Below are 14073 nucleotides of genomic sequence, written 5' to 3'. Positions count from 1 at the left end.
GCCTACAAAGAGCAAATGTTTCAGGCGTGTTGGAACAGGAACGTTACTCAAGCCAGGAGGCACCAGCTGTGCTTTTAGAAATCCTTGAATGTGTCACCCAGGTAACAGAACAAGGAAACAAGCCTATCACAAAACCAAACTGGAAATGTTACATGGTCACGTGTTCTGTGTGACATTTACACAGGAGGAAATTTATTATTTGAGAGATTAAGAAACAGTGACAACATTAAAATGTTACGCAGACATGGACGTGGAGTTTCCTTCTGTAACTGAACTGCAGGTATGCCACGAAGTAAAATAAAAAAAACAAAGACACAATGACTCTTGATCACTCAGTTTATTGATTCTGTTAGAAGAGCTCCAACGGACATTTCACATAAAGCATATTCACCAAAAAGGCGCAACATGTGATGAGTAGTGCTGTTGCGTATGTAGTACAGTTAATACAAATCTATGAATGGCTGTGGCTGTCTTCTACTCATCGCACAAAAAAAGTCTTTTTGTGGCACATTCTACAAATAACTTCCTCTTTCTGTGCAGCCACAACCTGAAGAAAGTAAATCGCAACATCCTGTTCTCGTTTGTCCTTCACTAAACTTGGTTACTAGACAAAAAAAAAAAAAAAAAAAGTAAATTACATCCGTGGCTCTATGAATGTCTTGACAGCTGCAAAAGAAAATGCTTTCTAATATAGGAAAACATACTGTGCGTGCTTATCTGCTTTATATTGTGCGTGTTTGTTGGCTGCGGCATCCTAATCATGTGTAGTAACACAGTTTTAGCCACAGATATAATATCATCATAACACATTCACTCTCTCACACACATATTTTTGGTATATGTCGAGGTGTCACCTCACAGTTTGTCAGAGCCAGACAGGCCACTGTAAGACTTGTTGCCTGACTCATCATTAATAGCTTATTAAACACAAAACAGACAGGAAAAAAAATTGACCCGAGTTTCTGTAAATATACTGCTTAAACTGCACAATATCATATATAAATTTTATATAAAATCTCATCCACTTATTTAAGGATGACTCAAATGTTAAACAAGGATACAGAAAATGATATTACAGCTTTAAAACGTATATCTTTTTAAATTTTATATAGAATTTGTATTTTTTGTGGAAACAAACTCAACACGCTGTCTGTTTTGTGCCATCCAGCTTGCCTGTGAGGTGCTGTGCCTCATGCCGACCTTCCTGAAACTGCCTGCTAAAATAACAAAGTTGTCCAGCAGCTGAAGAGTTATAAAAATGTGAAAAAAATTATCTTTAAACACTTTGAAACGCTCTTGTTATTTTAGGCAGGAGAGATCACGGTCAAGGAAGTTACTACGAAGATCATGTGACACAGATTTCATTGGCCCAAGCTGGGGGCTTGCTGTCATAAGGCACAGGATTTCTGGGCATAGCGGTAGCTGCTTCTTGCTGTTGCTCCTCTCCTTCATCCCTTTCTCCTTCTGCACTGGTCCCACCTCCACCAACCCACGCAGGGAGCTCCAGACCTGGCTGTGAAGAGAAAGGCTTCTCCAGAACCTTGAGGACACGCTGGACCTGCAGCAAAGAGCAGAAGTGAGACTGGGTCACCACACTGAAAATGAAAAACTTAAAAGGGAATTAAGGGTAAATGAAGCACAGTCTGATTTCCAGTGAATGCTTCTGGGGAAGTTGTCTGTATTTCTCTACCAAAATCTACAGGAGACAAAGGTAGTTATGTTTCTATCTAGTAAAAATTAGAATCGACTAGAACCTGACCTCAGAGAAGTCCCCATTCTCAGCAGCCTCTATGGCATTCTGGGCAATGTAGTTTCTGAGTATCACGCGAGGGTTGGTGCTGTCCATCACCCTCACTCTCTCCTCCTGCACAGCCTGCACATCACTCTGGCCTTCCAGCTCACGAGCCAGACGTTTCCTGTGGCAGTGATAACACAAAACATTCCCTCAGAGAAGTGCAGCAAAGGAACAATAATCACCTCGACACACATTTCCTCTTTTTTCTGTCTGTTTGCACATTTAAAAAAAAAACAACCCAAAAGCTAATCCGGTCTATGCAGTTCCTCCTCTGCTCTCATTTTCCATGCTTTTCTTTCTCGTCCCTTGCTAATAAAACTTACTCACTCATTTTTTTTGCCCCCGTCTCACCTATACTGAGTGATCCAGGATGTCCAATCCTCTGCCTGTTTGGTTTTCAGCTCCTCCTGGGTGGTCTCCATCAGATCCTTTAGTTTGCTGAGTCGCTCTAACTGCCTCGCGATTGTTGCTCTGTCTGAGATCATCTGGAACAGTGCTGGGTTGCTCTGAGCCATAGAAAGCAGCACTGCCAGTTCACTGTGGATACAAAACATCACTGTTATAATTCTTATAGGCCAATAAATAAATATGTTGGAAAAGAAAACACAGACATAGTGCAGGCAATCTAAGAGTTTAGAGAGAAAGTAAGGTACTGAGATAAAGAGTCCAGTGACTGTTTGTATCCATAGAAAGACTGGGTTACACAAAACTCACTCCAAAGTCCATCTTTATATCTAGATTAGTCAGGGATCAACCTTCCACATAATTTGGGGCATCATAAAATGCAGAATTAAATATTTTCTTTATAATTGTTTCACTTGCTAAATAATGAGCTCAGCTATTTCTGTCTGTATTTGAGCTCCAGATTCTTTCCATCGAATGTTCTCTCCAGTCTGCAGACACTCGTTACCATTCAGGGAAAATGCATCACAGGTACCATTACCCTTCTAAATTAATTTGATAAGGATTGGGTTTCAGAAATTTTAATCAAATTTAATACTTTCGAATCCTATTTTAACAGAAAAATATCAGATTACAGGTTCCCATAAAAAACAAAAACAAATAAAAAAAACCAACAACAACACTTCAAATAAGCATTTAGGACCATCTTGAAAGCTATGCTGGGTAGGCAGTAGAAGGATAATAAAATTATGGCACAACAGCTGCTAACAAAGGCAAACAAGGTCAGTGATGGCAGTAATTTATTGTCCATGTTGAATTTGTTGAAGCATTTGTCTAGTTTTAGGAAAATGGACATGTGATATGGGTGTAAAGGATCCGGGAAGGGCATATGGTTTCTGATAACATCCAACAGACAGCAAATATGGGTATCACTTCCAAAAGTCTCAGTTCCCGAGATCCCAAACAAAAAAACAAAAGAAAAGAAAAAACAGTCCCAATGGGTGCAAACCAAAACAAGGTCTGAAGTGCTTCCAAAAACTATGTTAAAGTGTTACAGTATCCCTGCCTGCTTATTTAGTACTGCGATTCTTACTGCTCTCCTCTTGATACTGGACAGATTTTAGAGTTAAAAATGCTGGATGGATAGGCATGTGACCTAAAATGAGTGATAATTTTACTTTATGTTCAGTGGTTAGTATTATCGCCTCACAGGAAAAAGATTCTGTGACTGCACACCGGCTACTCCGGCTTCCTTCCACGGTACAAAGAGGTGCAGTTAGGTGAACTAGTGACTCCAAACTGGCTGTACGTAAGAATACGAGGATAAATAGTTGACTGTCACTCTGTGTTAGCCCTGAGATAGACTGCCAACCTGCTCAGGTGCACGCTGCCTCTCGTCATAGTAAGGTACTGAGATAAAGAGTCCAGTGACTGTTTGTATCCATAGGTTCTAGACTCCTTTGACCCTTAAATGGATAACCAATTTTAAAAAATGAATGAATGGATTGACCGATGGGTGAATACATGGAAACAATAATATCAATGTTTGCATCATTTTCTGCTGCCTTCAAGTCACCAAAAATATCAACAGATGCTGCTTTAAGAAGCAGCATGTAAAAGACATGATGTATATGAAGCCTCACTAGTGACACCCAGAGGCTGCAGTATGAACTACACTGAATAAAAAGCAAAACATTTGACATTATCACCACAGGCACAGTCATTATTTCTATTCTAATAGTTTTAAGTAAAAATATAAGTGAATTTGGCCATGATGCGTAACACGCTGGGCTTGTGTGTGTGTAGCGGTATAACTATTAGCTAGCTCACCGTGGATCCATCGTGGGCTTGTTGGCAGCCTTGAGCTCCTCTAGGGAGGCGCACTGCTCAATCAAGAGGTCTGTGGCTTTCTTGACAGAGTCCTCTTCTCCCTCGCTATTTTCCTCAGTGGGACAAGAAATCAGACTCAAGCTACGGAAGGTGTTGGTGAAGTCAGCACCTGCAGAAGGGAGGCAGAAAAATGTTATTACAATGTTACATCCATCATTAAATATTTTTCCTGTTTCATATGCAGTGCCGTATGCACGCATTCTTAGACTCTCAGTCTGTCACTAGATTAAATGTTTCGTCACATCAAACTCTCTTTCTAAGCAGTACACAAAATAGTCCCACCTGTGTTGTGCATTGTCTGAAGCAGTTTGGTGATCAGGATCTCGTCCTCAGGGTCCTCCTTCTTCAGCAAACCCAGCTTCTTCCTCATGTTCTCCAAGTAGAAACGGTTATAAAGATCCAGGTACTCCTCCAGTACAGCCTCAGCCCGGTCTGGTGGCAACTCTGGAGCAAGAGCCTCTGCTAGCTTTACGAGGTTCCACCTACAGATAGCTGGCTGGGCTTGGTAGGAGTATCGTCCAGAGTTGTCCGAGGCATTACAAATAAAATCTGGATCAAATCTGAGAGAAATAAGAAGCGCTCAAACCTAATGTGTTATAATTAATGTATTATAATTATGGCTTCACTCCGACTCCGTGACTCTAACCTAATGAGTATGATGGTAACATGTGTGACAGGAATATTTTAAAATGCATACAGTTAAACACTGACCTGTCCATGAAGCCGTATGGACCATAGTCCAGCGTGAGTCCCAGGATGCTCATATTGTCCGTGTTCAGGACACCGTGGCAGAATCCCACGCACTGCCACTGAGCCACAAGTCGAGCTGTACGAAGCACCACCTACATACAGGAAGAGATGACAGCAATCCCATCAGGTCTCTAAAATCTGAGAACAGCCCTGAGCATATTACATCATAACTTCTTTCTATGGATCAGATAAAAAATGTTATCAAAGTTATTCCAGGCCTACAGTGCTAAGAAAATCTTGAATACATAACAATTTTTGATTTGCTGCAACATTTCACTGTCTCTACACGCTGACAGGTGAGAGTGTAACTCATGCTCTGACCTCTCGAAAGAAAGCTACGTTCCTCTCCACCCGATCTAGGTAGTTCTGTTGGATCTCAGGGTAGAACATCTCAATGACATAATCCATCATTTGACCTCGGATCTCATCGCGCCCATAGCTGGGACCCTGGCGACCTGTGAACTCATCGGCGGGCTTGAAGATCTCAAAAGATCCAAACCTGCTCAGGCCGTGAACACAAACAAATCCCATTTAAACACAAATAGAAACTCAATATGAGTAAGTAGGTCAGGTAATGTGCACCCACCTGATGAAGGTAGGAGCAATGCGGAGGACCACAGAACATCTTTCGTGGCGAGCGTGCCCGTTGTAGTACACATCACGTATGACCCTGCTGTCGGAAGTGACTACAGAGCCTGCTCTGGTGGTGGGCACTCCCAGGAAGAACATCGCCTCGCTGCACAGGAACTCTCTTATACTGGAACGCAGGACCTTACGGCCATCAGCTTGTCTGTGGAAGAGAAAAGGACTTTTTTTTTTTCCAATGCTCAGCAAAAAAGGTGCATCTGATTGCCAAATATTGCCTTTCTTCAATCACATATGCTCTGTTAAAACAGAGAATCAAAGTATTTTTCATGTTTTAATCTCTCTGGTGGAGTTATAAAAATAGATTAAGCCACATTTATTCTTAACCTAATAAATAAATTAAACATAATCTTGCAAAGCCCACTCAAACTGACAATGAAAGCAACCCCTTGTACCTGGAGTACGGGGTCAGCCCAGCTCCTTTCACCTGAATCTCCCACCGGCCACTCGGGTTTTCTCGGAGAAGTTCGGGATCTTGGCCAGACGGAACCTTCACCTCTCCCAGGTAACAGGCCGCCCCATCGCCCAGCTGTCCGGCGAATTGTCCGAACTGATGTCCGCAGTAGCAGTGAGCGGCGGGTTCAGATCCTGGCATGACTTTGGATCCGCTGAGATATTCTGGCCCGAGAGGATCGTTCACGACCTCCTCTCCGTCCAGCCCCAGCAGTGCCTGAGCTTGGTGGGACACGGCCACGAACCGAGGCTTGGTCAGCGGTTGTGGTGTCACCCGGGAGAAACACGCTCCCTTCACCTGCCGCACCCCCTGCTCCTCGGATGGATCCAGGGGAAGTTTCTTGAGGGCGACGTTGTCAAATTCGAGCCGCTCCAGCGAAGAACGACTCATGGCCAGACCCATGTCGTCCATCCCGGCAGTGGAGACGAGTCTTAAGGCGGACACACCGGAAAGAAAGACGCGTGACGGTCCCAGCCTAGGTCCTAAATAAGCCATGCAAACCAGGCCATCTGTCTGCGTCTATCCGCTGGCGCAGTTAAAAAGTATTCACTAGTCACGCTTTCATAATCCTGCAAGCTACAGCGGATGTTTGTGAGATACGGTGTAACGACAGTATTCGTCCGATCGGAAACAAACAGAAAATACGGAACTGCATTGACCGAATAGAGTTATTTAGGTTTAAAATATTTTTTCTCATAAATTATCAAAATTAATTAAATTAAAAAAAAATCATTTGCATAAAATTAAAACGACAGGACTACAACAGTTTTGAGACAAATATATTTTTCCTTTACTTAAAATGTTTATAAATTCCATTTCTAAATCTCACTGCTTGGTGTGTTTATGTGTTTACATCAATGGCAGTACAACACGCTGAGGAAGAAAATCTTACAATACAAGGATTCCTACAGGAAATGGGAGACACACACAGAGGAGATGCTGCAGAGGTTGGACTTTATATGAATTATCCAAAATATGGAAAGCTTGCAAGTTGTCCACTTATGATTTCAAGTTCAAGTTAATCTTTCATATTCTTTTATTCGGATTATAAAAGGAAATTAACTTGTCTAACTTTACCTTGAAATTAATGTCTGTACAGTTTAGACTACTCGATTATTATTAATGGGACAGCTCATATTTCAAGGGAAGGTCATGTAGCCAGTGATTACAAACTCAGTAAGAAGCTCTACAAGAGATACAGCTCAGTGTTGGGCAATGTAAGACTCAAAGGCAGCAGTGATAACAGAATAAGGCTTTATCTCCCAAATCTGACCGGCTCAGTTTCCTTCATAGAAGATAAAAAACAACAGTCATTAAAAACATGATGGTTCATTTGAGAGAAAGAAACATGTTTTGTAATTTTCAGCATTTCGGTCCATGAGTTTATCTCAGACTGGGAAATAATAATGCATATATTCCAAAAGTACAGTTGGCACACTGAATATTAGGATGTTTCCTTGTGATGGTTTTTAGAGACAACTTTCTGTATATAATGCATATATTTGTGTGAGAGGGCCCCAAACTGGAGGTATAAACAACTCTAGAAGTTGATAGATGATGCACTGCTCTTCCTGAGGCATATATAAACCTGTTCTGTATGCATGGGTAATGACATAAATGGGTGTATGGTATCATTTCAGCTGCAACCAAGTCAACACAAACTTTTTAGTATTTAGAAAATAGGCAGATCATGTAATATCATAAAGACATCCTCTTTAATCTTGCATTGAACCTTTGCACGTGTAAGATAACAACACACATTTCTGCAGCTCCAATATGAGGCACTTGTCTTGTTGATGTTGGCAGGACGGTGCACAGAAGAAATCAGTGAAGTTTGTCTAATGCTTTAAAAACGTATTGAGAATTAGGAGAATGACGCTCAGTCTGATTCACATCATTTTCATGTATTCCTTACATACATATGTGGGCCAGTCTATACAATAACTATATATTGTATTTTTCCACTTTTTTAACATAGCTGTATTTTTTTTCCCCTCTCCCAGACTGCATGTACAGAACAAAAATGTTATCAGTCTCTAATAAAGTGCTGAACTTGAAACAAGCCAATTACCAACAATACTGGTCGGCACTATATGAAGGACTAAAGAAACAGCATGCTCCCAGAAAAATCCCCCACTATATCAGGGCCCGTGAGTAACAGTGAACCTGATGATCAGGATGCTAATCAAATAATAATAATGAAAAAGAAAACGTGTGCATGAGTCCTTTGAAGGAATGCTGTGGAAAATATAAATATACTCAAAATGAACTATTGGCCTTTGTGAATCTTACCATAAAACAAACAAACAAAAAAATATATATATGCATGAATTTGCACAAAATATGCAAGGTACTCAAGAGTACTGTCATGGTTTCTTTGGCAGTACAGCCCTGTTGTGTCTACAGAGACATCATTATAAAGTGGGGAGCTCTGAACCCCATTAGGTCCTTGTTAGTTCACAATATGGGCTGGTGAACCCTCTTCCTCCAGCCTCACCTGACACCTGATTTTAAGGCCATTGGTGATGGATGCATTGTTTTAATAGATCATAATTCTGTTTCACAGATGGCTTAGAGAAGACCAGTTGGGTCAAGCAGGAAGAGGCCGCAGTGTCTCCAGTAAAGATCGGACTGGAGGTAAAGACAGCAGGGCTCTACCTAAACTTCCACCGACACGATAACAGGCATATCCCAGCATTCCCATCATGACGCCCTTTATGACAGCGCACAACACCCAGCCAACGCGTGAGGGAGGTGCGACACTAGGGAAGACAGAGACACACAGAGTTACGGTTGTAATGCCAAATCAAACACAAAAGGATTATGCTTATGGATTTATGGTGTAATTTACTGCGTACAAACAATATGCGAAACATACCTCATGATTTCATTAATATTAAGCTGCTTGTCCCAGTTTCGTTCTATGCCAGGGACGTGACCCATCCCTACGACTCCCACCACCACAGCAGGCACTTCTACAAAAAGAACAATGATAGCATAAACAATGTCTACACTCGGAAATGTTGATGCATAAAAGAATTGGTTATTTGGGGGAACTGAGTACATCTCCACTTTTACATTTAAAAATAACACAACTATTCCAGGGAAATGATCTCCGAATTTGCAAAGCTTTCTCTTGTTTAACTATTCAGAAACTTCTCATTACTGCAAAACATAGGCGTTACTGTCAAACTACAACATCCACAACCTCTTTTGTAGTTTCACAATGAATACAGATTTAGTTTCTAAGTTTATTCAGCAAAAACAGAAGAGAATGACTTACTGTTACAAAAAATGAAAAAGCATTTCCATTAAATGTCTGCACCACATTAAAACCACACCGACATCACTGGTCAGCTGATTTCACAACAATTGAGCCACATATCTGATGACAGATATGTGCACAGTACTTAACAGCTAAAATAAAGTTTTGACTCTTTAGTTTCAATTATATTGAGCAATGTTTTTTAAACCGCAAACTAAACGGACAAAAAAGTATTTTATAAGTGGCTGGAAAAAAGGAATTAACACCCATATAAGAATGAAAGAGAGACTTTAAAACTATACCGTGAAATTCACTGGCCAATTCATTAGTTAAACACAGTTGAACCCTCTTTTGACTTCAGAACTGCCTTAATTCTTCACGGCACAGATTTTCTAGGGTGCTGGAAACATTCCTCTGAGATTTGGGCCCATATTGACATGACAGCTACAGTTGCATTTTGGTATAATGCTGCAGTAGCACATCTGCTTGGAGGTATGATGTGTGTCCAACAATGATATTTTACATAATTTGATTATAACAAATATCTATTTGAGTTAGCGTTTCCTTCCTAATCAGCTGAAAGCAGTCTGGCCAGTCTCCTCTGACCTCTGTCATCAACAAGACACAATATTTTCACCCAGAGAACTGGCACTCACTGAATATTTTCTGTTTTTTTGGCCCTTTGTAAACACTAGATATTTCCATGTGGGAAAATCCCAGTAGTTACACAGTTTCTGAAACACTTAGAATCCACAGTTACACTTAGACCTTATGGCAAGTCCTTTCTTGCCTATTCTGATGCCTAGTTTAGACTTCAGCAGATTGTTTTGCCCATGTCTACATGCCTACATACAGTTGCTATCATCTGATTGACAGATTAGAGTTTTGTGTAAACAAGCATTTGAACAGGGGTACCTAATGAACTGGCCAATGAATGTATAATAACATAAGATGAAACCAATTTATTGTCCTAGCTTTTTGAGGATTGTAATACGCACTCTGGGCATTAGGGGGGGACTCCACACAGCGAGTAGCCTGTCGGAGAGTGTGTGTGAGGTAGATGTCTCTTTCAGCCACAATGGTTTTGTGAAGAGCAGGAAACTCTCCAATCATCTCTGACATAGTTTGCTCAAGCAGGTCCTTCTGTTTACACTTCTCCACATCCTCTTTACTGAAACATGACACAGCAGTCAATTTAACAGTGAAAAGGAAGTGACACAGGACAGAGAATATAGTCTTGTTCTATAACTGTGGTGTTTTAGAAACAATTTAACACTTCCTACTTTACGTCTTTATACAGGATGCAACGCAACCTTAGAAACATTTCATTTTCTTAATTATATTTAGTGCAATACTAGCAGAGTCTGGATTAACATTGACATTTAAGGTTTTCAGTATAGAGACCAACATTCCAGTTCCTGAACTTTGACACAGTAGTAAGCATGAAGCTTAAATAAACTTTATCAGACTGCCTGGTTGGTCTCCAACATAAGCTTTAAAAACATACTTGTATTCCTTTAAGTCTCCATAACCAACATTTTATAATTCTGAGGTTCAATCTCAGAGTTGCTGAAAGCCACAATGGTTTTATAGATTTACAGACATCATCATTTAGAAAGAAATGGTAGCGTTGCTGTTACTCTGAAAATGTGAGTGCTCACTGCCTGGTTGTACACAAAACACAAACACAGCAAGTCATGATTCTCACACATATACACTGTAGTTGCATTTTTACCCAGGCAAAGACTGCTGAAAACAATACGGTATTATCGCTTTACCATTTTCCACAAATTTCACCATTAACATTTAAACTTCTGTTTCACAACTTTGCTTTTGTACGTTTCCACAAAACTGAACCATCCTGAACCAATTTAGCGAGCAATATAATCCTTCTTGCCAAAAACTCTGAATGATGACTCTTCTCTAACGTCAGCATTATTCATGTATTTGAGCAAGCTGTGAAACGATGCACACTGTCCGCTGAATATTTGGTACTAAAACAGAGTCGTGTTGACGCTGTGTGACAGAAAGCGATCAAGATGAATTTATACCTGATTGGGTCTGACAGAAAGCAAAGACCCCAGGCCAGACGGGCCTTCTGCCAGAGACTGAGAGCAGCGATGGCTCTCTTGAACGTCACAGGAATTGGCCGATCCCCGAGATGAAATTTACAAAAAGGTACCCGGCCAGCCTAAAAGAGAAAGGTAAAAGTTTTTAAACAAACAAAACAAAAATAATAATACATAATCAAATTATTCTCCACTATGTTGCATTTGTGTGCACGGGTTACCTCTTTGAAGGCCTCCCTAAACTCTCCTCCAGGCGCCATGCCCAGTTGCTCTGTGATGTGAGCTGAAACTTTGAGCAGCAGAATCTGCATCAGACCCGACATCACCCCATTCTGACAAACAGAGCAAATAAATTAACACCCACTTCCAGTGGTCAAGGTCATTCTTTAAGTACATAGTAATTTGACAGTAATACAAGCCCAAAGAAAGTATACAATAATACAGGAAACTAAAGAAGTTAGTTCAGAAGTTTTATCCCAAATATCAAAAAAGTAGGAAACAAACCCAAAACTCTTAAGTGACACTCAACGCTATATTTACACCATACTGAAACAAAGTTTAAAATATCAGAACTTGACCATCATTGCCTTATTTGGAATAAATGTACTTCCACTGTCTTTGTTTCATTATGACCTTTTCCACCTCTCTTCATCTACCACTGCTGTTTTTCACACAACCAACACCTTTCATAAATCCTGACCTGTTTGATAGCCTGCTGAACCTTATCCAGATTGATGTCTTTGGCTTCCTTTAACAGCGTATTCTCGTCCATCTTCAACATCGATACCCTATACTGGCACAGCTCCACCACGACCACGTCTGGCTGCACAGCTCGGATCGTCTGCACCAGGAGAAGGAGCACAGCGGTGTGAAAAATCAAGAGACAAATACAGAATAAGAAAGCAGAAGACTGGAATGTCAAAGCAAATGAACAGTTATGAAAGAAGCAAGCACAAGAGAAATCAATGTGAAAGAACAAAAGAGACAGGTTATGCTTGCCAAAACAAGAAAATAAAAAGAAACGACATTTAAATATGTAATTCTGTGAGTGTGCTTCTCCACACACACAGAATTACACATAAAATTTCACCTACCATTAACAGTATATCACATTTTAAAAGAGTTTAAGTGGCTTCCTGCTCTGTAACAGTCCTGTTTTTCCCCCTCATTGGCTCACCGTGGCTACATCCTTTTTGCTGCTATCACTGAAATGGGCAGTGCCCACCAGGTATAAGATGCTTCCATCAGGTGCAGTAAGACGAGACACCGTCTCTGGGAGTTCAGGAGACGACTGGCGGCGCTGGGCTCGCAACTGCCAAAGCAACTCCACTGCTTCACCATCCGCTATACAGGAGAGGGATAAAAGTTTATTAAACTGACAGAACAATTAAAGTTATGTCTTACTATAACCATTATATTATGTGAGGGAAGGTACATAATGCACTATGCTAAATTGTAGAAATTTACATTTAAAAAGTACCTTTGAGAGGAATACACTAATAAAATCCTTAGCACGTGCATTTAAATGACAAAAAATAGAGTTCTTACTATTTTACCAATAGAAAGCTACTTGAAGTTATTACTATTATTATTTTAGATTTACTTCAATAATAATGACATGCCTGTTGCAGTGCCCCCCTAATACCGATGCATTCATTGGTCTCGGATTACATTCAGTTTTATTCATTCAAATATTCGTAATAAAAAGTTATGAATGTGAGACAATATTTCACAACAAGTGGTCCCTTAAAGATAAGGAACTACATACATTGTCTCATGAAATACTGTTCTCACAATATGTTTAGAAGGGGGGGAAAAAGAAACAACAACTCACAAAGATCTGGAGGTAGACACGGCATTCCGTCCCCCGAAGGGCCGACTGAATCGTCCTGTGAGACATTGAAACAACAAAGTTAAATATAGTGGGCTTATTTACATCAGCAGCAGATTAAAATGTTATTCTTATTGCTCAAGTCAAGTCAGTTTAAGAAAGGTGGGGCAGCTTCACATAAGTGGCAATTGAGAAACAACAGAGACTATGTTACATCACTCTAAAAACTCAGAGGCTGACGCAGGGCTATCTCCCACCTGATAAAACACCCTATTTTTCAGCCAGACCAATAAAACATGTTTCTTTACCAACCTCCGAGTTGTTTTCTTGGTCCATGCTTGCAGCCCTGGGAGCTGTATGTGACAGAGAGCAGATGGAAGTCATTGGCGCACACAGAGAGCGGTGATGCGTTCACTGACAGTAACGTAGACACAGCACAGCCTCACTGACTGCTGACGTTGCTTTATGTGTAACGACAACAGCTGCCGACTTCTCTAAACGCAGTTTAAACGCGATCAACGCTGGCTAAAGTAGTTGCTGCCGCTGATTTCAGAGAATTAAATCAAAGAGGCACCGTTATCTAAAACGAGAGCATTATCAGTAAGATTAGAACAACTGCGCAGTAAAGGAAGAAGCGCCTAGTCGGTGGAAGGTCTAACGTGCAATACCTTACTTCCAGGTGTAGAGCTGCTAAATACTGAACGTGTAGTTACCGAGGGCTCTTCGTTTTGGCTAGCTACCTTTACTCAAGCTAATGTGGGCTAACAAGTCCGCCAGGAATCTGCTCTCATTAGAGGAATTTAAAAAAGAGGATTTTTTAAAAATAAATGCGAATCTGAAACACGAGATATAAGATACTATACGCGATAGTTGTCTATAAAAAGAAAGACCTGTTACTTACTAAGTCGGCCCTTCTGCCAGAGTGCTCTCCGCTAGTACAGCAGCACAGTGTCAGGCTGTATCTGACAGCCG

At 40.7% G+C, this 14073-nt stretch overlaps 2 protein-coding genes across 2 annotated transcripts; both read right to left on the bottom strand.

Annotated features, from left to right (window-relative positions):
* Nucleotides 1-318: 318 nt before the first annotated feature.
* selenoo1 (selenoprotein O1) lies at nt 319-6525 on the bottom strand. Its single transcript, XM_026176563.1, has 9 exons — nt 5878-6525; nt 5424-5627; nt 5159-5336; nt 4799-4929; nt 4370-4647; nt 4028-4196; nt 2147-2332; nt 1760-1916; nt 319-1558 (listed from the first exon to the last, which is right to left on the bottom strand). Exons 1-9 carry the CDS (start codon nt 6429-6431, stop codon nt 1337-1339), a joined length of 2079 nt encoding a protein of 692 aa, XP_026032348.1. The 5' UTR covers nt 6432-6525; the 3' UTR covers nt 319-1336.
* A 177-nt stretch (nt 6526-6702) lies between these two features.
* trabd (TraB domain containing) lies at nt 6703-14065 on the bottom strand. The gene is made up of 10 exons (XM_026176565.1): nt 14003-14065; nt 13414-13454; nt 13105-13159; nt 12448-12614; nt 11971-12111; nt 11492-11602; nt 11253-11392; nt 10200-10372; nt 8815-8911; nt 6703-8698 (listed from the first exon to the last, which is right to left on the bottom strand). The coding sequence occupies exons 2-10, from the start codon at nt 13435-13437 to the stop codon at nt 8527-8529; spliced, it is 1080 nt and encodes a 359-aa protein (XP_026032350.1). The 5' UTR covers nt 13438-13454; nt 14003-14065; the 3' UTR covers nt 6703-8526.
* Nucleotides 14066-14073: the final 8 nt, after the last annotated feature.

This window comes from Astatotilapia calliptera, chromosome 7 (assembly GCF_900246225.1).
Source record: "Astatotilapia calliptera chromosome 7, fAstCal1.2, whole genome shotgun sequence".
Lineage (NCBI taxonomy): Eukaryota > Metazoa > Chordata > Actinopteri > Cichliformes > Cichlidae > Astatotilapia > Astatotilapia calliptera.
This window is presented reverse-complemented; position numbering and strand designations above follow the sequence as displayed.